The sequence below is a fragment of the Scyliorhinus torazame genome, chromosome 18, assembly GCF_047496885.1.
Source record: "Scyliorhinus torazame isolate Kashiwa2021f chromosome 18, sScyTor2.1, whole genome shotgun sequence".
Classification (NCBI taxonomy): domain Eukaryota; kingdom Metazoa; phylum Chordata; class Chondrichthyes; order Carcharhiniformes; family Scyliorhinidae; genus Scyliorhinus; species Scyliorhinus torazame.
In genome coordinates this window covers 62,462,279-62,488,603 of record NC_092724.1, presented here as the reverse complement: position 1 = coordinate 62,488,603, position 26,325 = coordinate 62,462,279, and the positions used below count along the sequence as shown (strand labels likewise).

At 49.9% G+C, this 26,325-nt stretch overlaps 1 protein-coding gene across 1 annotated transcript in view; it reads right to left on the bottom strand.

The window, feature by feature from the left end:
- LOC140395253 (cyclic AMP-responsive element-binding protein 3-like protein 3) overlaps window positions 1-26,325 on the bottom strand; it is a 99,865-nt gene that overhangs the window by 37,121 nt on the left and 36,419 nt on the right. The window contains exons 2-3 of the mRNA XM_072482813.1: window positions 6,730-6,876; window positions 2,786-3,074 (exon numbers count right to left, since the gene is read on the bottom strand). Coding sequence (XP_072338914.1) covers window positions 2,786-3,074; window positions 6,730-6,876 — 436 coding nt within the window. The remainder of the gene's footprint in view (window positions 1-2,785; window positions 3,075-6,729; window positions 6,877-26,325) is intronic.

The window sequence follows — 26,325 nt, the reverse complement described above, 5'->3', positions numbered from 1 at the left end:
CCCACTGTAGCACCCGCTTCTTGTCCAGGAACCTGTGGAACCTGACCACCATCGCTTGGGGGGGGGGGGCGCACGCGGCTGCCTCCCCAGCGCTCTGTGCACCCTGTCCACCTCCAATGGGCGAGGGATGACATCATTCCCCAACAGCTTCTGGAACATGTCTGCCACATACGCGGCAGCAGCCACTCCCTCAGCCCCCTCCGGGAGACCAACGATTCTCAAATTCTGCGAATGGGATCTATTTTCCAGGTCCTCCACCTTCTCCAGAAGCCTTTTTTGTTGGTCTTTCTCCATCTCCACCTCCACCACCGTTTGGTGATCCTCGTGCTCATCCAGCGCCTTCTCCAGCTTCTGGACTGCGGGTTTGGGCTGGCACAGGGTGAAAGCTTTAGGTGTATGCAGGTTCGGGACTTTGTGAGGAAGGTCTTTCCAACCGTCCCAATAGCGCCTGCCTCCTCACTGTTGGAGGCGGTGCTGTCAGCAGTGGGGGTTGGAGAGGGGGGTTGTCTCAACGATTTACAGGTGAATCTTGAAGGAGGACGGGGTGTCCATGGAGGGGATTAAGGTGAAGTGGGAGGAGGAGCTGGGGGTGATGCTGGAGGATGTTCTGTGGTGTGATATGCTGCAGAGGGTATCAACCTCATCACGAGACTGGGCTGATACGGCTGAAGACAGTGTACAGGGCCCACCTCACAAGCCGGATATTTGAGGGGGTGGAGAATGTCTGGTGAGCGATGTGGGAGCGGCCCTGTGAATCACCTACATATGTTTTACTCCTGCCCAAAGCTGGAAAGGTTTTGGAGGATGGTGTTCAGCACCATTTGTAAGGTTTTACTTCTGGACGTGGAGCCCGGTCCCCTAGAAGCCACATTCGGGGTGTTGGACCGGCCAGAGCTGCAGGTAGGAGCGGGTGCAGATGTTTTAGCCTTGGCCTCGCTGATTGCTTGTAGACGGGCCTTGTTGGGGTAGAGGTCAGCTCCTCCTCCCTGTGTGGCGGGAGACCTGCTGGAGCGTCTGATCCTAGAAAAAGTGAAGTTCGAACTGAGGGGGGCGAGTGAATTTTCAGGAGTTGGTTACCGTTGACTGTTGAGGGAGGAGGCCGTTGGGTGGGCTGGGGGGGGGGGGGGGGAAGGTTTGTGGGTTTGTTTTGTATTGTAAAATTGTTGTAAATTTGTTGAATAAAAATACTTCTTGAAAGGAATTCCCAAACGGGTCATAACGGTCGGTGCCGAACTGGCCAACCTTATATACAACATAGATTGAGTTTCGCCCACCCCCTTAGCAAAGGAGCTCGTACTCTGAAAGAGACATTATTCCCACCCCGTAAGTCCCACACATGGGTTATGACATCCAGCAAAAACCAGAATCGATATTTCTCATTTATTTTTGATATTTTACTCGACTGCTTTCGTTGTTCAGTCTGAGAGGAAATATTTAGTGAAATGTATATCTGCTGCCCTCTAATGGTCACTTTCAGGTAAGGTAGGCTTACAGGATATTGGACCTGTCGCCTTTTGTTGAATTATTTTGAATACTTTGGATCATCTCCCCATACTGTGTATAAGAGAAAAATCAGGAGCAGCTCCTCTCAGTGACTTTCACAATTGCTACAGCCAATGAAGTACTTTCGAACAGTATTTCTTGTATAATAATAATCTTTATTGTCACAAGTAGGCTTACATTACCACTGCAATGGAAGTTACTGTGAAAATCCACTAGTCGCCATATTCTGGCACCTGTTTGGGTACACAGAGGGAGAATTCAGAATGTCCAAATTACCTAACAGCACATCTTTCGGGACTTGTGGGAGGAAACCAGAGTACCCGGAGGAAACCCACGCACACACGGGGAGGATGTGCAGACTCCGCACAGACAGTGACCCAAGCCAGGAATCAAACCTGGGACCCTGGCGCTGTGAAGCTACAATGCTAACCACTGTGCTACCGTGCCACCCTTGTCGTAACATAGGAGGAAACATAACAGTCATGTTGTGCACAGCAAGCTCCCACAAGCAGCAATGAGAAAATGACCAATATCAGTAGGGGGTAAATGTACATCCATTTCGCTCAAAAGCCAGTCAAAAGTTTGGCAGTGCAGCTTTCCCTCGACACTATGTTGGAGTGTGAGTCGAGCATATGTGCTCAAGTCTTGAACGACATTCTGACTCAGAGGCGAGATTGCTACCATTGAGTCATAGATTACACCTTCTGCTGGCAGAAGGTGGCGGTTGTACCGGTAATCCATTGCGTAAAGCACTTTGCTTGATTGCAATGTCATAAAGTCATAACATGAGCGTTTAGGTCCTTGGTCAGAAATCCCCTACCCCTGCAGACAACAATTGGGTTTGTTCCCCCTTATGTTGGGAGGGGACATCAGGCAGGATGGCCACTCCCAATTGCCATCCAGTGACAGCTGCTGAGAAGTATGAATGTGGCGATGATGAGGATCACTTTCCCCTGTGACGCCCAACAGGGTCAAATAGCCTGTAGACATCCGCCTGAACTCAAGCATGAAGAACAATTCTTTGAGTGAGTGCTGAAGAATTCTTGGGATCTTTGGGAGGAACGAAGTTATGTGGCATGAGAATTTACTAGTTACTGAGTTGCATTGAAAGAGTTCCATGTTTGACGCCGTGTGATTACTTCTGTGCATTAAACATAAAATGCTGAACATGTTACATTCTCACAGACATAAGGACCAACTGCTGGGAAATTAAGGAGAAATAAATTAATTATTTACTCCAACCCCCAGGAGACAGTGGTTAGAGAGAAACACAGATTCTTACCAAAACCGATGGAGATTTCTGCATCTGGGATATCCGTCTCTAGCGCTCTTCGACCAGTAGCCCAGCAGTTGGACTCAGGCCCAGTGTGAAAGGTTGGCTCGACATGACCCCCTTCAATGTTCCGGGGGCTGTTGGATGGCACACAGTGCTGGGGACTGTCCAGCTGGTCAGAGAGGTGGTCTTCAGATATCCCGCTATCACTGCCAGCCGAGGACCAGAGTGGGGAGGCAGGGACAGCTTCACCGAGGATCGAAGACAGAAACTCCTCATTGCTGCTACCATTGTGGATCTGAGGGCCAACAACAGGGGGTTGAGTTAGTGACAGCCCGGAAGAATCCCACCAATACATTACTAACCGAAATTGGGGAGGATCTCGGGGGCTTACAGTGTTGTGTGTCTGTGAGGACAACCAAGAGTTATGATTCTCTGCGGAGTGAAAGTGAGGTTGGTGATCGGGGAGTATGTGGAGATTAATCAGAATGGGGAGGTGTCGACGGCCACGTTTTGGGAGGCATTGAAGGTGGTGGTCCGAGGTGAGATTATCTCGTTCAAGGCACACAGGGACAGGAGGAGGATGAGCATGGACGGTTGTTGGAGGAGATAGTCGAGGTGAACAGAAGATATGCGGGGCGCCCACTAAAGAGTTGTTGGCGGAGAGAAAGAGGTTGCAGGGGCAGTTCGATAGGTTGACGACAGGAAGGGCGGTGGGGCAGTCACGGAGGACGAGAGCGGTGCAATACGAATATGGGGAGAAGGCGAGCTGCATGCTGGCCCACCAGATGAGGAGGCAGGCTGCGTCCAGGGAAATATTAAACGTGCAAACTGAGAAGGGGGAGGTAGTGTCAGAGCCAAGGAGGCTAAATTAGGTGTTCAGGGATTACTACGAGAAGCAGTACAGGGTGGGGCTGGGTATATGGGACGGTTCCTGGACGGATTGGAGTTCCCAAGGTTGGAGGAAAAGAGGAGGCAAGCATTGGAGGAGCCACTGGGGCTGAGGGAGGTGATTGACAGTATGAGGAGGATGAAGTCGGGGAAGGCTCCAGAGCCAGATGACTATCCGGAGGTATTTTAGGCGCCGGAATGTGGCGACTAGGGGCTTTTCACAGTAACTTCATTTGAAGCCTACTTGTGACAATAAGCGATTTTCATTTGATTTCATTCATTTCCTAAGGCGTTTGCAACAGAGTTGGCACGGCACTTGTTGGGGATGTTTCGTGAGGCAAAAGAGAAGGGGTATCTGCCAGAGACACTGACGCAGGCGTCAATCGCTATTCCCGAAGAAGGGGAAGGATCCTTGGAGTTGTATAGGCCCATTTCGCTGTTGAGCACAGACATGAAAGTGCTGGCTTAGTTGGTGGTGGGGAGGATAGAGGGATGTGTGCGGTGTGGTCGCTGAGGATCAAATGGATTTGTGAAGGGCAGGCAGCTCTCCAGTGACATCAGGAGGCTGTTAAATGAGGTTATGACATCAGTGGGGCGGGTGCCGGAGGTCATTGTCTCTATGGATGCAGAGAAGGCTTTTGGTTGGGTGGAGTGGAGGTATTTATTTGAGATCTTGGAAACGTTTGGGTTTGGCCCGAAGTTTGTGACGTGGATGCGTTTGTTATATGTAGCTTCGTTGGCAAGTCGATGTATAAATGGGATGTGTTCATGGAGGTGTGGGCTGCATAGAGGTACGAGACAGGGTGTCCGCCATCGCCGTTGTTGTTCACGCTCGCGATTGGGCCCTTGGCATTGGCTTAGGGGGTCTGTGGAGTGGCAGGGGATTGTGAGGGGGGAGGGAGCACCAGATGTCATTTTACGCAGACGACCTATTGTTCATGTTGGACCTGTTGGAGAGTATGGGTAGGATCATGGGAATATTGGAGAGGTTTGGGACCTTCTCAGGGTATAAGTTAAATATCGGGAAGGGTGAGGTATTTTCAGTGTATGCGGTGGGGGAGGCCAACCTGGGGGTGCTACCATTTAAGATGGCTGGGGAAAGGTTCAAGTATTTGGGGATTCAGGTGACGGGTGATGGGCTATGATGCACAAGTGGAATTTGACAACGTTGGTGGAGGAGATTAGGGGGAATTTTAAGAGATGGGACACACTGCACCTGACACTGGCAGGGAGGGTGCAAGTTGTGAAAATGAATGTGCTGCCAAGGTTCTTGTTCGTTTTCCAGACTCTCCCGATTTTTCTCCTGAAGTCCTTTTTCCGGGGTGGGGTGGGGGGGTGGGGGGGGGGGGGGAGTGAATGGGGACAGGTGAGGGTGAGGGTTGTACCTGGAAGGCAGTTTTCAGGTCTGGTTGAGTTGCGGGAGAGGTTTGGGTTGCCGTGGGGGAGTGATTTTGGGTACATGCAGGAGAGGTTCTTTCCAAGAATGAAGTGGAGGACGTTTCCCAGGTTGTCGGGTACACCCGGTATGAGGAACGGCTGCTCCCAGATGAGTTGGGAGTCAGTAGGATTGGGGACATATATGGGTGGTTGAGGGAGCGGGAGGGGGGGTGCAAATGGTGAGGATCAAAAGCAAATGAGAGGAGGAGTTGGGGGGAGGGAAATAGGCTGGGGACTGTGCAGCGAGGCGATGTGTAGGGTGAATTCAACTTCCTCTTGCACAAGGATGAGTTTGATTCAGTTGAAGGTGGTGCATGGGGTACATATGACCCAGGCGAGGGTGAGTGGGTTCTTTCAAGGTTGGCCGATGAGTGCGAGAAGTGCGGCCGAGGGCCGGCGAATCATGCGCGCATGTTCTGGGGTTGCAAGAAGTTGGAGAGTTTGCCTCATGGTGCCGAGGTCCCAGGTTCAATCCCCCTGTTTGCGTGGGTTTTGCCCCCACAACCCAAAGATGTGCAAGCTGGGTGGATTGGTCATGGTAAATTGCCCCTTAATTGGAAAAAATGAATTGGGTACTCAAAATTTATTTTAAAAAGTGACTTTTTTTAGTTACTGCAGAGTTACTGGGAAGCGTTTATATACAATTGTAGGGGTGGAGGCCAGGCCAGACCCAATGGTGGTGATTTTTGGGGTATCAGAAATGGCGGAGCTACTTGAGGGGAAGGGGGCGATGTTGTAGCCTTCACCTCTCTAATTGCCCAGTGGAGGATCTTGCTGAATTGGAGGTCGGATGCGCCGCCAGGGGTGGCAGCCTGGCTGGTGGACCTGTACAAGTTTCTCCGGTTCGAAAAGATTAAATTTGAGTTGAGGAGGTTGACGTAGGGTTTTGAGACTTGCTGGGGTTTGCTCATGACAATGTTTGAGGAACTGTTTGTCATGGGGGCTGGGGAGGGGAGGGGGTAAAAAGGGTTAAAATTTCACAAACTGTGGACAATGGGGTTGTGAAATGTGGTATTGTATATGTTACCCTTTTTTACACATATTTGGAATAAAATACATTTAAATGCATTTGCGGAGGGGTGAGTCAAGGTTTTGCCTTGTTTGTGGGAGAGGGTTGAATTGGGGTGACCATGCCTTGTGTGGCGTTGAATTAGGGTTACCATGCCTTGTGTGGCGTTGAATTAGGGTGACCATGCCTTGTGTGGCGTTGAATTGGGGTGATGATGCCCTGTGGAGGAGTGAGTCAAGGTTCCGATGCCCTGCGTGGGGGTGATTTGGGATTACGCTATTTTATACTTGTGGGGTGAGTCAGGGTTATGATGCCCCGCGTGGGGGTAATTTGGGATTACGCTATCCTGTACTTGTGGGGTGAGTCAGAGCTATGATACCCCATGTGGTGGTGTTGAATTGGGGTTACATTGCCCTGTGTGGCATTGAGTTGTGGTTATGATGCTCTACGTAAGCATAAATCAGGGTTACGATGCCCTGTTTGAGGATTATTCTGGATTACAATGCCTGTACGTGTCGGGGTGACTGGGTTGCAGTGCCCTATATGTGCGTGGATGACTCTATGTCACATATATTCCGTGTATGTGGGGACGTCTTGACATTTTGATGTTTCTTACACTTGGTTGTGTCATGTCCCAGCTCCCAGCAGTCCCCCTGCCATCTGCATGGAAGCCCTCATGGCGAAGAATCCCATCCTGTTGGTCAAACAGTAGATCCAGGAGTTCCACGCTGTCCAGATCATGAAGCAAGCTGTCTGCTGGCAGCTAGAAAAACAAAAACACACAATATTTCACCTCAAATCCAAGGGAACAGGACTAAAATTAGCCCAGTAGAGTGGTTTACACAGGTAGTCAATCAAAAATTCCTGTAAAGCATTTGATAAAGTGTCACAGAATTTAAAGGTAAAGAATCTTTATTGTCACAAGTAGGCTTATATTAACACCGCAATGAAGTTACTGTGAAAAGCCCCTAGTCACCACATTCCAGCACCTGTTCAGGTACACCGAGGGAGAATTGAGAATTCGCAGCTGTCACAGGAATTGAACCTGCGCTGCTGGCCTTGTTCTGCATCACAAACTAGCTGTCTAGCCCACTGAGCTAAACCAGCCCTAGAAGAAATTGGTATCCAAGATTAAGGCTCCTGGGACTGGGGTAACTCATTATAATGAATTGATTGACAGAAAACAGGAGTAGGAATGAATAGGTTATTTCCAGGTTGACAGGGTGTTACTAGTGAATTGCTGCAAAGGTTAAAGCTTGGGCTGCAGTTTATTACGATCCATATCAGTGAGTAAGATGAGAGGACCCAGGTGCAATGTATTAAAATTTACTGATGTACATACATGCTGGGAATGTAAGCTGTGAGGAGGAATAATGGAGGATGTAAAGTGATAAATGATTGGGCGGGAAATTGGCAGATGGAGAACAGTGCAAAGAAGTGTGAAATTACACACTTTGCTAGCAAGAATGGAAAAGCAGAATATTTTTTTAAAAGGTGGAAGACGAGTAAATGTAGGCTTTCAGAGGAATTGGGGATCTTTGTACATAAATCACATGTAGGTACAGCAAGCAACTAGGAAGGAAAATGGTCTTCTTTGCAAGAAGATTGGAGTATAAGAGGAAGGACGTCTTGTTGCAATTATATAGGGCCTTTGGTGAGACCACATTGAGCACTATGAATTTCTGTCTCTGTACCCAAGGAAAAATATACTTGCCTTAGAAGGTGCAGATGCCTGACATGAGAGTTTGTCCAGTGAGTAGTGATTGAATACACCAGGCCTATATTTTCTGGCTTAATAAAATGACAGGCGATTTAATTGAAACATAGAAAAGTCTTTGAGAGCTCAGCAGCTGGAGAATATTGATCTACGGGTTGCATTCTCAGGATAAGGGGTTGACAATGTAGAATCAAGTGAGGTGAAACTTCTTCACTCAGAGAGCTGTGAATCTCCGGAATTGACTATTTTAGAGGATTCTGGATGCCACTCAGTCCACCTGACCCATGTCCGTGTTCACGCTCCACAGACACCTCCTCTTACTTTAATTCCTTCCTCCTTCCCTGTGCCTCACAGCCCCTCATTCCCTTCTCCCTCAGTCCAACCAACCCCCACCCCCCCACTCTCAATGCATCAATGTTGTCTGCTTCAACAACTCCACAGGGCTGCGAACTCAACTTCTCATCACTCTTGGGCCTGGTACGTAAAGAGGAGTTATATAGATCATGTAACTGAGCTTAAGCCATGGCCATCTATAAAGAAGGAATAGGGAGAATAGTGGAGACCCGCAAAGGTTAAAACTAGCCTACACTGGGAATAACAGAATTGCTTTTGACTGAATATCATTGGATACAAGTCTGTCCAATTTATTCCAGGCAGAAATATTTTATTCAGCATTCATTCTGGAAATACTGCCAAGCTTTTAAATACCCCTAGAAATTCTGAGACTCCCGGAGACCAAGTATAGATTCCTGCTGTAACTATTGACACATTCCTGAGAACTTGCAAATAAGCAAACACTCCAGGGACCCCCTTCAAATACTAATCCTTTTCTGGAGATTCTGAAAATATTGACACAATCTGGGGATCCCCAATTGCTCTTTGTCCTAATTTCTGGGATGGCCGCGGAGACTGTTATTACCTCAAATCATATTGTGATGCAATTCCTGCCGACTCAAATGTGTGCTGACAGTGGGCCTAAAGAACTATTGATAAAATTGAAGTGTTGGGTACTCTGCTACACAGATGATTTGCCGATGTGAAAGCCACCTGCGCCTCGACCTGACAGACGAACCCCTCCGAATCTGGCGGTGTGCTCACTGCTCTGGATAGGGCATCCGCAATGATAAGGTCCTTACCCGGGGTGTAGACCAGTTGGAAGTCATACCTCCTAAGTTTAAGTAGGGTGCGCTGGAGTTCAGGTCCTTATTTATGATGCTGACCAGGGGGCGGTGGTCAGTCTCAACGGTAAACCGGGGGAGATCATACACGTAGTCATGGAACTTGTCTATCCCGGTTAGCAAGCCCAGGCACTCCTTTTCGATCTGCGCGTAGCGCTGTTCTGTGGGGGTCATGGCCCGCGAGGCATAGGCGACCGGGGCCCATGACGCAGTGTCATCCCGCTGTAGGAGCACCGCCCCAATGCCGGACTAGCTGACATCAGTCGAAATTTTGGTGTCACGAGATGTGTCGAAAAACGCCAATACCGGTGCTGTGGTGAGCTTAAGTTTGAGCTTCTCCCACTCCTGCTGGTATGTGTGTAGCCACTGGAACTCCGTGGACTTCTTGACGAGGTGGCGCAGAGCTGTCGTGTGGGAGGCAAGGTTGGGAATGAACTTCCCCAGGAAGTTGACCATGCCTAGGAAGCGTAGCACTGCTTTCTTGTCTGCCGGCTGCGGCATGGCTGTAATGGCGCTCACCTTGTCTGCGTCCGGACGGACCCCTGACCGGGAAATGTGGTCCCCCAGGAACTTCAGCTCGGTTTGGCCGAAAGAACACTCGGCTCGGTTGAGGCGCAGGCCGTTTTCGCGTATGCGCGCAAAGACGCGCTGGAGGCGATAGATGTGCTCCTGTGGTGTGGTGGACAAGATGATGACGTCGCCCACGTAGACGCGCACCCCTTTGATGCCTTCCATCATCTGCTCCATGATCCTGTGAAAGACCTCGGATGCCGAGATGATGCCGAATGGCATTCTGTTGTAGCAGAACATGCAGAAAGGGGTGTTGAAGGTGCACTGCTTTCGGCTGGACGGATCCAGTTGGATCTGCCAAAAACCCTTTGAGGCATCCAGTTTTGTGAAGATTTTAGCCTGGGCCATTTCGCTCGTGATCTTTTCCCGTTTGGGTATGGGGTAGTGTTCCCTCATTACATGTTGTTGTTGAGGGCTTTTGGATCAATGCAGATCCGGAGCTCGCCGGGGGGCTTCTTAACACACACCATGGAGCTGACCCATGGCGTGGGCTCCGTGACCCGGGATAGGACCCCTTGGTCCTGGAGATCCTGCAGCTGCTGCTTGAGGCGGTCCCTGAGTGGTGCTGGGACCCTGCGAGGTGCATGAATGACCGGGGTGGCGTCCGGTTTGAGCCAGATTCTGTAGATGTAGGGCAGTGTTCCCATGCCCTCGAATGCCTCCTGGTTGTGGGTGAGGAGAGATTGGAGCTGTGCCCTGAACTCTGCATCCGGGAAGTCAGATGTGCCTTCTTGAGACAGAGCATGGACTCGTTGCACGAGGTGGAGAGCCTTGCATGCCTGTGCGCCTAACAGGAGTCCTTCGATGATCCGACTATCTCGAATGAGAGTGTGGTCGTATGTGTGCTCTGTGTCACCTGGAGCTGGCAGGATCCCATAGTTGGGATAATGTTCCCGTTGTAGTCGACCATCTTGCAACGGGATGGCCGAATTGGTGGTCTGACCTTCATGGCGTAGAAGGCTGACCATGCCATGAGGTTGGCGGAGGCGCCAGTGTCCAGACGAAATGTTATCGGTGATCGGTTGACCGTTAGGGTGGCACACCATTCATCACCCGGATTGACAGTGTTAACTTGCATCGGCCGGTGGGTCCTGGCTGGAGACATTCGGTTCCCATCAATGACCGCAACACGGAAGGCGTCACTGTCGTCTCTGTCACTGGTCTGGATATCGTCTGGGCACGATTCGTAGTAAGGAGGCTGAATAGTTCGTACGTCCCTGCGAGGTTGTCGGAATTGGGGAATATTGGCAGGTTGAGCTGCTCGACAGCAGGCAGCGTAGTAGCCCACCTTGCCACAGCGGAGGCATTGTCGGGTTCTTGCGGGACATTGCCGCTTTAAACGTGCGGCTCCACAGTTGCCGCACGTCGTGACGTCATGGCGTTCTTGCACCACCGCGCATGCGCAGTTCAGTCTTGCGTCGAGCGTGCCTGCGCATCACGCTCCTCAGTGTTGCCGTCGTTTTTGGCGCGCACAAGCGCGGGAGGCCTCGAAAAGCGCGCGAAATAGCCGCCCTCGTCCGGGCCGCGGGCCGGGAGGAACTCGATCGCCTGGACCCATTCGGCCTCGTAGGACGCCTGCCTCACCGATCCGGCCACGTAGGACCCCTACCGCGCCGATTCGGCCGCCTGAAATTGGGTATAGCGGCTAGTCGCGTTTTCGTGCAGGACACAGGCTTCGATTGCGGAGGCTAAGGTGAGGCCTTTTATATTTAAGAGCTGTTGGCGTAGGGTGCCCGAGGTGACCCCAAAAACGATCTGGTCCTGAATCATGGAATCGGAGGTGGTGTCGTAACTGCAGGACTGCGCGAGGATACGGAGATGCATAAGGAATGACTGAAAGGGCTCATTCCTACCTTGCAGGCGCTGCTGGAAGAGATACCTCTCAAAGCTCTCGTTGATCTCGACGTTGAAGTGTTGGTCGAGCTTGGGAAGGACCGTCTTATATTTGGTCTTGTCTTCACCTTCCGCGAACACCAGGGAGTTGTAGACATGGATGGCGTGTTGACCTGCCGTGGTGAGGTTGATGGTGATCTTTCTGGTGTCCGGGGCGCTTTCCTTTTTGTTGGCTTCCAGAAAGAGCTGGAAGCGCTGTTTGAACAGCTTCCAATTAACGCCGAGGTTTCCAGCGACTTGCAGCGGCTGCGGTGTGCTGACGGTGTCCATGGCGCAGGACGGCAGATTCCGGAGGATTTGTAGGTAGGTACCACAGTTACTCCTGGTACTATGAAGTGTTGGGTACTCTGCTACACAGACGAACCAACACGGTTGCGAATGGTACAACTCAGTTTTATGTCAAACATCTATTTACAGTGGTAAACTGGTTACTTGAGGTTCGATCATAACCCTTGAATCTGTGGACCTATTCCTAATTCTATCTTGTAGTGGCACTCAGCACATGGTGGATGTCTGAGTGGCTTGCTATGAGCTCTGTGCCCTGAGCTGTCTCGTCCTCGAGTGCCCAGGAAGTGTCGTGTTCCCTGTTTTGTACTGTGTATGCTCTTGCCTGTGATTGGCTGTCATGTTGTGTGTGTGTTGATTGGTCTGTTGATCTGTCCATCAGTATGTATGTATGTGATATGATGTTTACCTGGATATCATGACAAAAATGTGTTGGGTTTTTAACAAACAATTGTGACAAAGGTACAGAGTGTTCTCATTCTCTAGACGTTGTTTGGATTAGTACATGAAGATTTGGCCAAAGTCCATCTCTTCAGAAGGTGTCGCAAGTACTGGTGACAACACGTGCAAGTACCAACCATCACATATCAGCATCTTTTACTTTGTGCTATGTACAAGCAACAGAAAATACGTCCATGGCTCCATTGATTAACATTAATAAATAACTTAGATAAATAACATAATTAAATTAATCAGATGGTGTAATTAGATCATAATGTTGAGAGTTCAGTTCAAGAAGTACTTGATCCAGGAACAGAACCTTTTTTGGAAAGGCTTTAAGCAAGTGGGGGCAGTTTTGATTTAGGATGTCTGTATAAAGGTGGGGAGGGGATAGCAAATTGGCAATGTGCGGCACATCTCCCACAATTTTTATTTCCGTTGACTTCATTTCTCAGTGAGCCATCATCAACGATCACTTTGTCAGACAGTGAGGCTGAAAATACCAAGCTTTACAGAGAAGGATTCACATCTTTACACATATCACCTTGAAAATCTTTAAATCCCATAAATTGTTATGTATTCAAGTAACACTATTGGCTGGTGAAATATAATGAGATACGTAGTGACATCAGCGGAGCATTTTGCAGGTTTTTGGGGAGTTTACCATCTTACATCTTACATCTTACAGAAGCAACATCTCTTAAACCGTGCACTATGTTTTTACAAACGTAAAGTGTGGCACCCCTACTTCTTTTTCTCTTTGCGGTAACAACAAATATATAGCAGAAGAGAAAATTGACGACGAGGATTTGGGCCAGAGGAAACTAGTGGCGAGGATTTGGGCGTAAACAAAAGCCATCTATTAAGATTCGGGCAATGAACAACCGTCGCCAAAGATTTGGAGGTCTGAAAAAACCATCGTCACTCAGGTTGAAAATCATCAAGGTGCTTATGACAAGTTTAAAAAAAACTTCAGATCGTAGAAAGTCGTTGGTGAGTCAGGCAATAGTGCAAAATAAGGGCTTTGAAAATTAATCGGGACACAACTGAGAGTGACTGGAACATGCTTTTTCATTTTAATAATCAAAGTTTCAGGTGTACTTACTGCTTGTAGTGGGTAGAAGTTGCAGAGACTGCACACATGGCACTGTAAACGGGATGCAGGATTGGGAACCTGGAAGGTTGCTGACTGCAACCTACCACTCGGGAACTGAGTCCAGGCAATGGAAAAACTAGTTTGCTTGTGGGCTTGGGGATTGCTTGCTTTCAGGAAATAAACTGAAGGGAGAAAGGCTGAAAGCTAAAGAAGCACAAATCAGGGAAACAGGATCCGAAAATTGGCAGGAAAAAGTGGCGCCATGGATGCATTTGATGAGCCATGGAATTCTGGGCCAAACTGAGAGGTGACTGTTGTGTATCGACACCAATCAAGCCTGGTAGCTCTGAATTTCCCGACAGGCTCATAGCAGCATGCAATACAGAACAACATCAAGCTCTGATTGGTGGACTCCCCTTTAGGGTGGGAATATGGTTTGCCAGACATTGAGAGGTGGAGGTGACGTACAGCAGTTCAGACACGGACCTCCGGAAACGGTGTGAAGTTTCTGAGCTTTCATTCAGTAAAGGTGCAAAGCAGCAACCAGGGCCGGGAATTCTCCGCCGGCGTGATTCTCCGTTATGCCGGCACCCGGGGGTTTCCCGACGGCGTGGGGCTGCCCCACAATGGGAAACCCCATTGACCTGCCGGCGTAACGGAGAATCCCGCCGGCCAGTCGGGGCAGAAATGTGGCGCGGCGGGTAGGAGAATCCCGGCCCAGGTTTCTGGTATTCGGTCTGATGGACAGCCTGAGGCAAAAGTAAGGACGCTGGCCTAACATCAGGATGTGAGCCTGCGAAGCCTTCAGCAAGGCGAGGAGGAGATGCTGGTCAATGGCCATCGACTGGAGCAAAGGGGCAACTCTCAACCTCCAGGCCAGGGCCGAGGAGGAGGATGTGTGGGCGACCAACCAATCAATCAACCACAGAACAGAGGCCATGCCAGATAGCCAGCAGCAGCAGCCAGGTAGTCAGCCAGGAACACACATGGTTGTCAAGGCTCAAGGCCCAGCCACATGAGCGAGGCAGAGAGGTGAGCAGACCTGCAATCATGAGAGGTGCGAAGGCCAGGCAAGCACTGGCATTGTGGTTTTCGGAGAGCAGTGACCAGTGGGAGCAGGGTGACTCACCAGAGCCAGAGGCCAGCCAGAGCTGAGTGAGAGAGTGGGCAGCAACCAACATTTACTGTCTTTTTGCGATAATTACTCCCTCTGATCGATGCAGGTGCCTTTTAAGATATTCTTGACAATTGACATTACAGCCTTCCCAAAAATCATTGCAGTTACCCTGGTAGGATTTTGGCAGTGAACGCCACCTCATCCTCACACCAATTCTTTTCACAATTTCTGAAGACTACCAACTCGATCATTCACTCTGTTTAATTCACCACTGTTTTTGAGAAGCTTAGACAATCGGCTGCTTCTGCTGAAGGAGGCTTCACTCGGCAGAAGATTCTGAAGATTCAAAGTCATTGAAATCAAGGCAGATCGGTCAATGTGAAGAGACACTATGAATCTGGCCGTCAAAAACACATGAAGGCAAGGCGAGAGGACAAAGCTAAGCAAAAGGACAGTTTGGCACTTTACTTTAAACGGTTTGAAGTATTGAGCGGTGCCCAAACTGCAAATTCATCCTCAGCAGCAACATCCACCCGAGGTTTTGGTGACTTCTCTGAAGATTTCGACCTGCCAACTTCCGGGGAGACAACACACTGCCTAAAAAACTTGAACAAAAGGGGCAAGTGGACTCTGAAATGGGAATGGAACTACAATATACTGCTCAAGCGCAGTGTTCTGTTGCTGATGTGAGGGAAGAAACCCACCCTGAAGACATTGCCTTAAGGCCAAAATCTGCTCCACTGGGAATGATTGAATATTTAGTTCCAAATAAACAAGAAAACATGGGTAATATGGAAAATTTGAGTTTGAGGTTCAAGGCCGAAAGTAGTTTAGAAGTCTTCATAAGTCCCATTTTCTGAGGGTGAAGAGAAATAGCATGAAGGAAAAGAAGAATTAATCGATTTTGTTTGGAAACCTCGAAGGCAGTCTACTGTTATATTTGTAAATTGTTCCCTGACTCTTGTAAAGGGAAACAAAGCATTTATCAACGGGCACTCTAACTGGGGAAATGTTGGAAGAGATGTTGCTCATCTCTTGCTTTGGGTGGCACGGTAGCATTGTGGATAGCACAATTGCTTCACAGATCCATTGTCCCAGGTTCGATTCCGGCTTGGGTCACTGTCTGTGCGGAGTCTGCACATCCTCCTCGTGTGTGCGTGGGTTTCCTCCGGGTGCTCCGGTTTCCTCCCACAGTCCAAAGATGTGCAGGTTAGGTGGATTGGCCATGATAAATTGCCCTTAGTGTCCAAAATTGCCCTTAGTGTTGGGTGGGGTTACTGGGTTATGGGGATAGGGTGGAGGTGTTGACCTTGGGTAGGGTGCTCTTTCCAAGAGCCGGTGCAGACTCGATGGGCCGAATGGCCTCCTTCTGCACTGTAAATTCTATGATAATCATTAAACTTCTAAAAGTCATATCAAGGCTACGTGTGCGTTTGTTCAAAGATGTAAATTATCTGGAAAAATTGATTCTGCGTTGTTGGCTCAGTTTGAAAAGGAGTGTTCGGACAGGCGGAAAGTACTGAGACATGTTGTTGCCATGGTCACACTGCTGTCTTCTTTAGGACTACCTCTAAGAGGACATGATGAGTCATCAATTTCGAGTCGAAGGGGTAATTTTTTTAGCCTGCATTGAATATCTCAGCGAATTTGATGAGCTTCTCAAAGATCACTTGAAAAGTTACCAATATTGTGACTCCTGGAAGACCAACCTTTAGGCGCACAGAACCTATGATGACGTCATTACTATAATAACAGAGCGGCTCAGAAACCAATTCACTAATGAAGTCAAACATGCCAAATACTATCCCATAATAGTTGATTCAATATCAGATGTGAGTCGTGTGGACCAATTAACATTAAGTTTAGATATGTGACCAGCGATGGTGAAGAGACTTCTCTGTTTTGTCAAGCTACTATCCCACACATCTGAATGCTGGAGGCAACAGTTTTGGAAATCATTGCAAATTCAGGTTTGGACATCAAAAATTGTCATGGGCAGAACTTCGATAATGCCACAAATATGACAGGAAAATATTCAGATCTATAATCAAGATTGAACATTATTCATCCCACGTTCCAGTCACTCCTTGAATTTAATTTACAACACAGCAGCTGATTCATTTGAGGCAGACGTATGTTTTTTGACTTTGTTCAAAACTTGAATGCTTTCTTTTCGGTTCCACGTATCTGAGAAATATGCTGCAATCATGTTTGGAGCAGGCACATGGAAAACATTTGATGGTGAAAAGAATTTGTGACACCAGGTAGTCCACTCGTACAGATGCCGTTCTGGCTTTGAGACTGAACTTTGTCAATGTAAAGGAATGCTTATCAGACATGGCCACATCAAAATCAGAGAAACCATGTATGAAAGCTGAAAGGAAAACCTTAACAGAGAAGTTGGAAATGTACAATATTGCAGTGTTTATTGTTTTGTGGAACCATTTACTTCAACAGTTAACGCTGTCACAAATCACTGAAAAATGTTAATAGAACTTTATTAAATGTTTCAAAATTGTTAGCCTCAGTTAAAAGTTGTAGCCATCTGGGATGGCCACGTCCCGATTACAAAATGGACACTTGCAAAGAATGCAGGAAAAATTGGACAATACCGAAAAAGCAAGCAGGTGCAAGGTCTCTCTGTTAATTAGAGCTGTAGCTCTCAGACAAGACCGATACTGTAGAACCATCTACATACTAATGAGCTATCCCCGGGAACAAAAGGCAACATTTAGGTAAACAATGCTAAGACAGATACCCCGGCACCAGAGGAGACTAAAACAAAGCAAACCAACGGCCACCTCGGACACGCCCAGCAACCAGGGAACCCACCCCTCTATTGGAGGAAAATCGATAGGAACGATTGGGAAATGGCCCAATTAATTGGGGCCAAGTTCAAGGCCCGCCCAAAAGCGCGCAAAGCCCTTTTGGGTATAAAAAGGATTCCCCAAGAGAGAATCTCTCGCTTGGCCTTGGCTCTCAGCGAGGAGAGACCCGCCAAAGCTGCTCCAGACCAAGTAACTTCCAAGTCAACGCACGCTATGAGATAGACGCTCTTAGTTGCTATCCTGTAAACAGCTCAACCCAGCAGCCTCAGAACCGAGCAACGGCCATTGTTCCTCTGAAGCTAAGTATAGGTTTTAGTAGTAGTGATAGTTTAGTTTGTAGAGTTTTATGCATGAGTATATTTGACTGTGTGTGTAAATAAATGAGCATTGAGTTTGAACTTACTAACTGGTGTATCGAGTCATTGATCAGTATTCGGTCTTGAACCTTGTGGCGGTATCGAAAGATACCTGGCGACCCTTGAGCAAACGTAACTAAACAGAGCCAAATTAAGAAACAACAGCAACAAGCAGCTTTACTGGCTACTTCTGATGAGACTCGACTTAGAAGTGGCCTAACCACTCCGAGAGAACCCAAATTTGAATTGGAATCCAATTGGAAACAGAAAAACCACAAGTGTAAGAACAATACTGATCAAACCTCCGAGATTCGGAAGTGTGTTAATGCATGCGTACGAACAGGGATATAAGGTAAACCTGAGAGATTTTGTTGCGCAAAACTGTCGGGAGTTTTGTAGGCTGGAAATTAGCGTAAGCTGCACCCGTGTTTACATCACCACTTTATCACCCCCTGTTCCAAATTCAGTAGAGAACCTAGATAGAGAAAATGGCAATTAAGGCAATGGAACGCCTTATGAACCCCCAAGAATTCGAGGTCGCAGTGACCAGTAGAGTAGGACAGTGTCCCGTTTGGGAAGATGAGATCAGGAAATATCTCAAAGGGAAAGGATGGCCCCTTTGGAGTGAATTCTGTGCCAATGACGAAACAGGTCCCAGGAGTAGAGGACATACTTGGTGGGAGAACCTGTCAGAGATACACAAGAAGAGCTTGGGGAAAGCTCGCAAGCCGATGGCAATCGTGTCCTTTTTGGCACAATTGCGAGGCACAGAGGTGGTTGTTAGGATGCTCCGTAGAGAGATAGAGGAGAGAGACAGAAGTAGTGACGTAGGCGTGAGTGAAGTAGAGAAGGAGAATAAAGATTTGAGAGAGCAGTTAGCAGCAAGGGACAGAGAGGTGGATGATGCCAAGATGACACACCAGTCTTGTCTCACGCATTTGAGTAGTTTCCAAACGCAATACGATAAGGCCTACCAGGACACGCAACATGCGGTCTTGGTAAGACAAGAGACCGAGCAACAAGTTGAGAAACTGCAGAAACAGTGCAATGATTTGAAGGCAGCCCTACGAGCACTCCATACTTCCAGGACGGAACAGAGGCAGAGCTACATAGACCACGCAAAGTGCCGGAAGCAAATTGCTGAATTGCAATCTCTGCTTTCCATTCAAAATGGGTTTCAAAGCACATTTGGACCCCAGTTAGATCAGGAAAACGGCCCCGATTGGCAAGAATTGAACGAGACTGCCCATAGATACGTACATGGGACATGTACGCAGGAAAAACCCCAGAAAAGGAAAGCGCCCCAACCGAACAGGCAGAACACCCCCCCATGAACCCTGTAACCACACACCGCAGGGCCTCAGCAGAAGGAGACGCAGATTTCCTTTATACAACCCCATTAACCGTGACCCAATTCCGGGACTCATGTGGAAAAATTACACCGTTCCTTCCCACATCAGACCCCCACCAATTTTTCACGAAAGTCAAACAGCAGGCTACCATGTACGGCCTGGACGAGAAGGAGCAAGTGAAGCTCACAGTTTTAAGCCTCGACCCTTCAGTCGTGGCAGCCCTTCCCGACCCACAGAATGTAGGAGGAGGCACACTCCAAGAGATGCACACAGCGATCCTAGATGCGATCGGCTATAACAGAGGAGACCCCGTAGAAGGCCTAAACAAGTGTAGGTAAAAGAAAACAGACCACCCCACAGCGTTTGCTGGACGCTTGTGGATACACTTCACAGCAGTTTTCGGAGAGTTAGCCCGTGCCCATTTGTCCCCAGATAATATGGCCAAATGGACTTGCATCCTAGTCTCTCACACGACAGACGCAAGTCAGAAACCTGCGCAAAGTACGACCCCTCAGGCGAGGCCCACAATGAAAAATGTGTTTTGAAGAGATTGTCCCGCGCTTGGGAGCAATCAGTCCAAAGCAAAACCGCATTTATAAACCCCGATGAAGGGCAAGCAGACATGAATCCAGTTGAAGCACACCAGAACCCCGCATGGGTAAATGAGGGCAGGAACAACCCACCCCAGCCAAAAGCTCAAGAATGTTACAACTGTGGGCAGTCAGGACACTTCGCCCGAGATTGCAGGAGACCCCCACCAGCTAGACTAGCCCCCAGATATGAAAGAGAACACCACCCACAGCAGCTGCATGGTCTCAGCTGCCCCATGCAAACTGTGAGCGCTTACCCACCACGTCTCATGGCAGCGATACCTCAGCAAGGCCACTTCATTTTTGTTTTGCTCCTCCTTCTTCCATCGGGCAGGAGATACAGAAGTCTGAGAACACGCACGAGCAGACTCAAAAACAGCTTCTTCCCCACTGTCACCAGACTCCTAAATGACCCTCTTATGGACTGACTTCATTAACACTACACCCTGTATGCTTCATCTGATGCCAGTGCTTATGTAGTTACTGTAGCGCACAATGACTTCCGCGAGACGAGAAGCGATGAAGTCTATCTAGGCTTTATTAAGCGAGACTTGTCCCCAGCAGCTCAGCAACAGAATGAGGCTGCGGGGAGAAGCTCGAGCTCTTATACTCCGCCTTCAGGGCGGAGCCAGAAGTCGGCAGATCCAACCAGGACCCGGGACCTGTCAGCCAATAGCCTCTCGGCTTCACAGGTACCACATTACCCCTAATACATACCACCACATTCACCCCTTGTTAAAAAGGAACCCGGTGGGGTGGTGGTTCGCATGGTGGTAGGGGTTTACAAGGCTGGCCCTGGAACAAATTTCGGACTGTGTTAATACAGCTTTAGCCCTACGCTGGGCTATGTACAAGTTTGTGAGAACTATTTACAATACGGGCAAAAAAATGTTTTTTTTGTTACAACAACATTCTTGCTTTTTCTTGGTGTCACGCGGATTCCACGAGTCGAGCGGGCGGTCTGGTCTTCCTTGTCGATCGCCTCAGCCCCGGTAGTGGTGCAGGTGCTTGCTCGGGCGTTGTCGTCTCCAGGAGCGTTTCGCTGTTTGTTCCTGTTTCACTCCTGGGCGGGCACGGGAAGGGGGCGGTCGCGGGGTGCGCCGGTGGCAGGGAGGGGGTGATCGCTGTCGGGGGGGTGTGTGTGTTGCCGGCGGGCGCCAGGTCCCGCAGGGAGACCGTGTCCTGTCGGCCGTCGGGGTATGCCACGTACGCGTACTGCGGGTTCGCGTGGAGAAGGTGGACCCTCTCGACCAACGGGTCCGATTTGTGCGCCCGCACATGTTTCCGGAGCAAGATGGATCCTGGGGCCACCAGCCAGGTCAGCAGCGACGTTCCGGAGGAGGACTTCCTGGGGAAGACAAGGAGGCGCTCATGAGGCGTTTGGTTAGTGGTGGTACACAGCAGCGACCGGATGGAGTGGAGAGCATCCGGGAGGACCTCCTGCCACCGGGAAACTGGGAGATCTCTGGACCGTAGGGCCAGTAGGACGGTCTTCCAGACCGTGCCATTCTCCCTCTCTACTTGCCCGTTCCCCCGGGGGTTGTAGCTGGTCGTCCTGCTCGAGGCTATACCGTTGCTGAGCAGGAACTGGCGCAGCTCGTCACTCATGAAGGAGGACCCCCTGTCGCTATGGATATACGCGGGGAAACCGAACAGTGTGAATATGGTGTCAAGGGCTTTAATGACTTTGGCCGCTGTCATGTTGGGGCAGGGGATGGCGAAGGGGAAACGGGAGTACTCGTCCACCACGTTCAGGAAGTATGCGTTGCGGTCGGTGGAGGGGAGGGGCCCTTTGAAATCCAAACTGAGGCGTTCAAAGGGGCGGGAAGCCTTGATCAGGTGCGCTCTATCCGGCCTGAAAAAGTGCGGTTTGCACTCTGCGCAGATGTGGCAGTTCCTGGTGACTTTACAGACCTCCTCCACAGAGTAGGGGAGGTTGCGGGACTTTATAAAATGGTAGAATCGGGTGACCCCCGGGTGGCAGAGGTTTTCGTGGAGGGCTTGGAGGCGGTCTATTTGTGTGTTGGCACATGTGCCGCGGGACAGGGCATCGGACGGCTCGTTCAGCTTTCCGGGACGATACAAGATCTCATAATTGTAGGTGGAGAGTTCGATCCTCCACCTTAAGATCTTGTCATTCTTAATTTTGCCCCGCTGTGCATTATCGAACATAAAGGCTACCGACGGTTGGTGGGTGAGGAGAGTGAATCTCCTGCCGGCCAGGTAATGCCTCCAATGTCACACAGCTTCCACTATGGCTTGGGCTTCCTTTTCCACTGAGGAGTGGCGGATTTCTGAGGCGTGGAGGGTCCGGGAGAAAAAGGCCACGGGTCTGCCCGCTTGGTTAAGGGTGGCCGCCAGAGCTACATCGGATGCGTCGCTCTCGACCTGGAAGGGGAGGGACTCGTCGATGGCGCGCATCGTGGCCTTTGCGATATCCGCTTTGATGCGGCTGAAGGCCTGGCGAGCCTCTGTCGTCAGGGGGAAGGTAGTGGACTGTATTAGCGGGCAGGCCTTGTCTGCGTACTGGGGGACCCACTGGGCGTAATATGAAAAGAAGCCCAGGCAACGTTTCAGGGCTTTGGAGCAGTGGGGGAGGGGAAATTCCATAAGGGGGCGCATGCGTTCGGGGTCGGGGCCTATTACTCCATTGCGCACTACGTATCCCAGGATGGCCAAACGGTTTGTGCTAAAAACGCATTTTTCCTCGTTATATGTGAGGTTCAGGTCATTTGCGGTCTGAAGGAACTTTTGGAGGTTGGCGTCGTGGTCCTGCTGATCGTGGCCGCAGATGGTTACGTTGTCGAGGTACGGGAACGTGGCCTGCAACCCGTGCTGGTCAACCATTCAGTCCATCTCCCGCTGGAAGACCGAGACCCCGTTCATGACGCCAAATGGGACCCTTAGGAAGTGGTATAGCCACCCGTCTGCCTCGAAGGCGGTGTACTTGCGGTCACCTGGGCGGATGGGGAGCTGGTGGTAGGCGGACCGGAGGTCCGCGGTGGAAAAGACCTTATATTGAGCAATCCGATTGACCATGTCGGATATGCGGGGGTGAGGGTACGCATCTAGCTGCGTGTACCTGTTGATGGTCTGACTATAGTCTACGACCATCCTTTGCTTCTCCCCAGTCTTTACGACTACCACCTGGGCTCTCCAGGGACTATTGCTGGCCTGGATTATGCCTTCCTTCAGCAACCGCTGGACTTCAGACCGAATAAATGTCCGGTCCTGGGCGCTGTACCGTCTGCTCCTAGAGGCGACGGGTTTGCAATCCGGGGTGAGGTTTGCAAACAAGGACGGCGGTTCAACCTTGAGGGTTGCGAGGCCGCAGATAGTGAGTGGGGGTATTGGGCCGCCGAATTGGAATGTTAGGCTCTGAAGGTTACACTGGAAGTCTAATCCCAGTAATGTGGGCGCGCAGAGTTGGGGCAGGACGTAGAGCCTGTAGTTCTTGAACTCCCTCCCTTGCACCGTTAGGTTTGCGATGCAGAACCCTTTGATCTCCACTGAGTGGGATCCTGCAGCTAGGGAAATCTTTTGCGTGCTTGGATGGATGGTCAGAAAACAGCGTCTTACCGTGTCTGGGTGAATAAAACTTTCAGTGCTCCCGGAGTCGATCAGGCATGGCGTCTCGTATCCGTTGATCAGCACCGTTGTTGTCGTCGTCTGGAGCGTCCGGGGCCGCGATTGGTCCAGTGCCACCGAAGCCAGTCGTGGTAGTAGTGTCGCGGCGTCTTCTTCGGACCCCGTGGAGCCGTCGATGCTGGGGTCCTTTGTGTCAACCAAGATGGTGGCGTCCATGAATCGCACGCGGCCGGGGGTGGACAAAATGGCCACCCCCATGGTTCGCACGTGGTCGGGGGTGGACAAAATGGCCACCCCCATGAATCGCACGTGGCTGGGGGGTCACAAGATGGCGGTGCCCATCCTCCCCTCGTGGTGCCCGGGACCCAAAATGGCGGCGCCCGCAATTCGCACATGGGGCGCTGGGGGGGGGGGGTTGGGGGGTGTTTGGGATGTGCTGTCCTCGTTCTTCTCCGGGGATTGCGGCGACCCCCCGGGACCGGCACACTGCCGCGTAATGGCCCTTTTTGCCGCAGCTTTTACAAGTAGCTGCGTGGGCCGGGCAGCGCTGCCGGGGGTGTTTCGCCTGTCCGCAAAAATAGCAGCGGGCCCCCCCGGGATGGTCTGGTGCTTTAACTGCGCAAGCTTGTGGGGGGGGGGTGCCGGGGAGTTGGTCGCGACGGGGGTCCACGGAGCCCAAGGGGCTGCCGCGCGGTCGGGGCCGTAGGCGTGGGCGTTTTGGGAGGCCACATCAAGGGAGACCGCAAGGGCCCGTGCCTCTGAGAGTCCTAGCGACTCTCTTTCTAAAAGTCTTTGACGAATTTGGGGAGAGTTCATACCTGCCACGAATGCGTCACAAATTAGCAGGTCCGTGTGTTCGATCACGTTCACCGGCGGGCAGTTGCAGCCTCGTCCCAAAATCAGCAGCGCGCCGTAGAATTCCTTGAGTGATTCTCCGGGAATTTGCCGTCTCGTTGCGAGTTGGTGGTGCACGTAGACCTGGTTTACGGGCCGAACGTAGAGGCCCTTCAGCAATACAAGCGCCATCGGGAAATCCTCTGCGTCTTCTATTAGTGAGTCAATTTCCGTGCTTACCCTTGAATGCAGGACCTGCATTTTCTGCTCTTCCGTGATCCGGCCGGGGGCCGTTCGGAGGTAGCCTTCGAAGCATGCTTGCCAGTGTTTGAATTCGGCCGCCGAGTTCGCTGCATGGGGGCTGATCCGCAGGCACTCCGGGGCGAACCGGAGCTCCATCGTCTTTTAAGCTTGCTTAATAAATTGTAGCGCACAATGACCTATGCGAGACGAGAAGCGATGAAGTCTATCTAGGCTTTATTAAGCGAGACTTGTCCCCAGCAGCTCAGCAACAGAATGAGGCTGCGGGGAGAAGCTCGAGCTCTTATACTCCGCCTTCAGGGCGGAGCCAGAAGTCGGCAGATCCAACCAGGACCCGGGACCTGTCAGCCAATAGCCTCTCGGCTTCACAGGTACCACATTACCCCTAATACATACCACCACATTTACATTGTATATGTTGTGTTGCCCTATTATGTATTTTCTTTTATTCCCTTTTCTTCTCATGTACTTAATGATCTGTTGAGCTGCTCGCAGAAAAATACTTTTCACTGTACCTCGGTACACGTGACAATAAACAAATCCAATCCAATCCAATCCAATCCTTCCTCTCTTCTTCGGTCACACTACACTGCCTCCATATGCTAGTTACACCCCAGTCCAAATATGATTTACAATGTCCTTTCTGATGGAACCTGCACCATGCTTGTTGTATGTCTGTTCGTTTAATGTACATGTTAAATGTTGTTTGTGAATTTAAAGGTTTTCATGGCCCACGCCACCACTCTTTTGACGCCCACTGGCAGTTAATGGAACAGGTTTGTCAACAGACAACCGTTCAGAGGAACTAGTTTGTCGGTGGACACCACTCATAGCTACTCTCCTGATTTGATCACGAGAGGCAGCATGAAGACCACATTCTTCTTGTTACATTCAAAATTCTTTTGTTTGTTTTTGGCAACCCTTAGGTTGCTTCCGTATGCTATTTACATCCTCAAACACTAGGATGGTAGATCGCACAGGCTGCGAGACGGCTCGCACTATGTCAGTATTTTTCGCGGATGTCTTGTCCCAAATATTTGGTTTAAAAAAAAAATGAGGGAGTCACAGATGGTGACCAATTATAAAGGGAAATTGGCAACAAAGGACAGACAGACAGACACACAAGATCTTAAGCAAGATAATAACAGATATTATGCTTGTGTTCACAGAGCTCCGGAACCTCAGGAACCCCAGAGGAAGAAAATGAAGAAGACAGAAAGACGGAAAGATGAAGATGAGCTCCATCTTTTTCACCTGGATCTTAGCGGGATCCCTTCAGTTGCGCGCGGACGCTACCCCCCTGACCCCTACCACACAAGCCGTGAATGATTCCCAGCCCCGCAATACACAGAATCCCGAGATAGCTAGCCCCACAACAGCTAACAATACCCCGACCTGGTGTGATAAGTTTATCACCTGGTACTCACTATCGTATGTAGTAGAAGCCCTCTTAGTACTGGCGATACTTTGCAGTGTCGTGCAGACACTTAGAATCAGAAAATAGCGAAGGAGAGCCTACCGCTCCAGCGTCCCGATATACAGGTTTAGGTCCCCCATTTTCGGATTCCACCAAACCCCAAACCCCTTGACATGAATTAAAGTGCATCCGTTTCTCTTCATGTATGCTTTTAAATAATGAAATGTAAACCTCTGTGTCTGACTGCCAGGCCAGAGAAATTTGTGTGCTACTATTTTGTACATTTAAAATGTTGTAGATTTTTGGGATTGTTTGAGTAAGGATAGTTTATTGAGGATAGTTAGAGGTTCCAGTTTTTTATTTTTCTGTAATGCATGCATTAATGTCATAGCGCCCCGTAGAGTTTTATAATAATGTATGTATTTAAAATGATTTAGGTAAAATTGTGTTTCATAGGATAGGGCAGAGTAGAGCCTGATTACGGGTGTCCCGTTTGGTCAGAGGACGAAGATGACGCAGTAATGTGATCCTTCACGTCGAGGATCACAAGGAGGGTGTGTAGCCATCTGGGATGGTCATGTCCCGATTACAAAATGGACACTTTGCAAAGAATGCAGGGAAAATTGGACAATACCGAAAAAGCAAGCAGGTGCAAGGTCTGTCTGTTGATTAGAGCTGTAGCTCTCAGA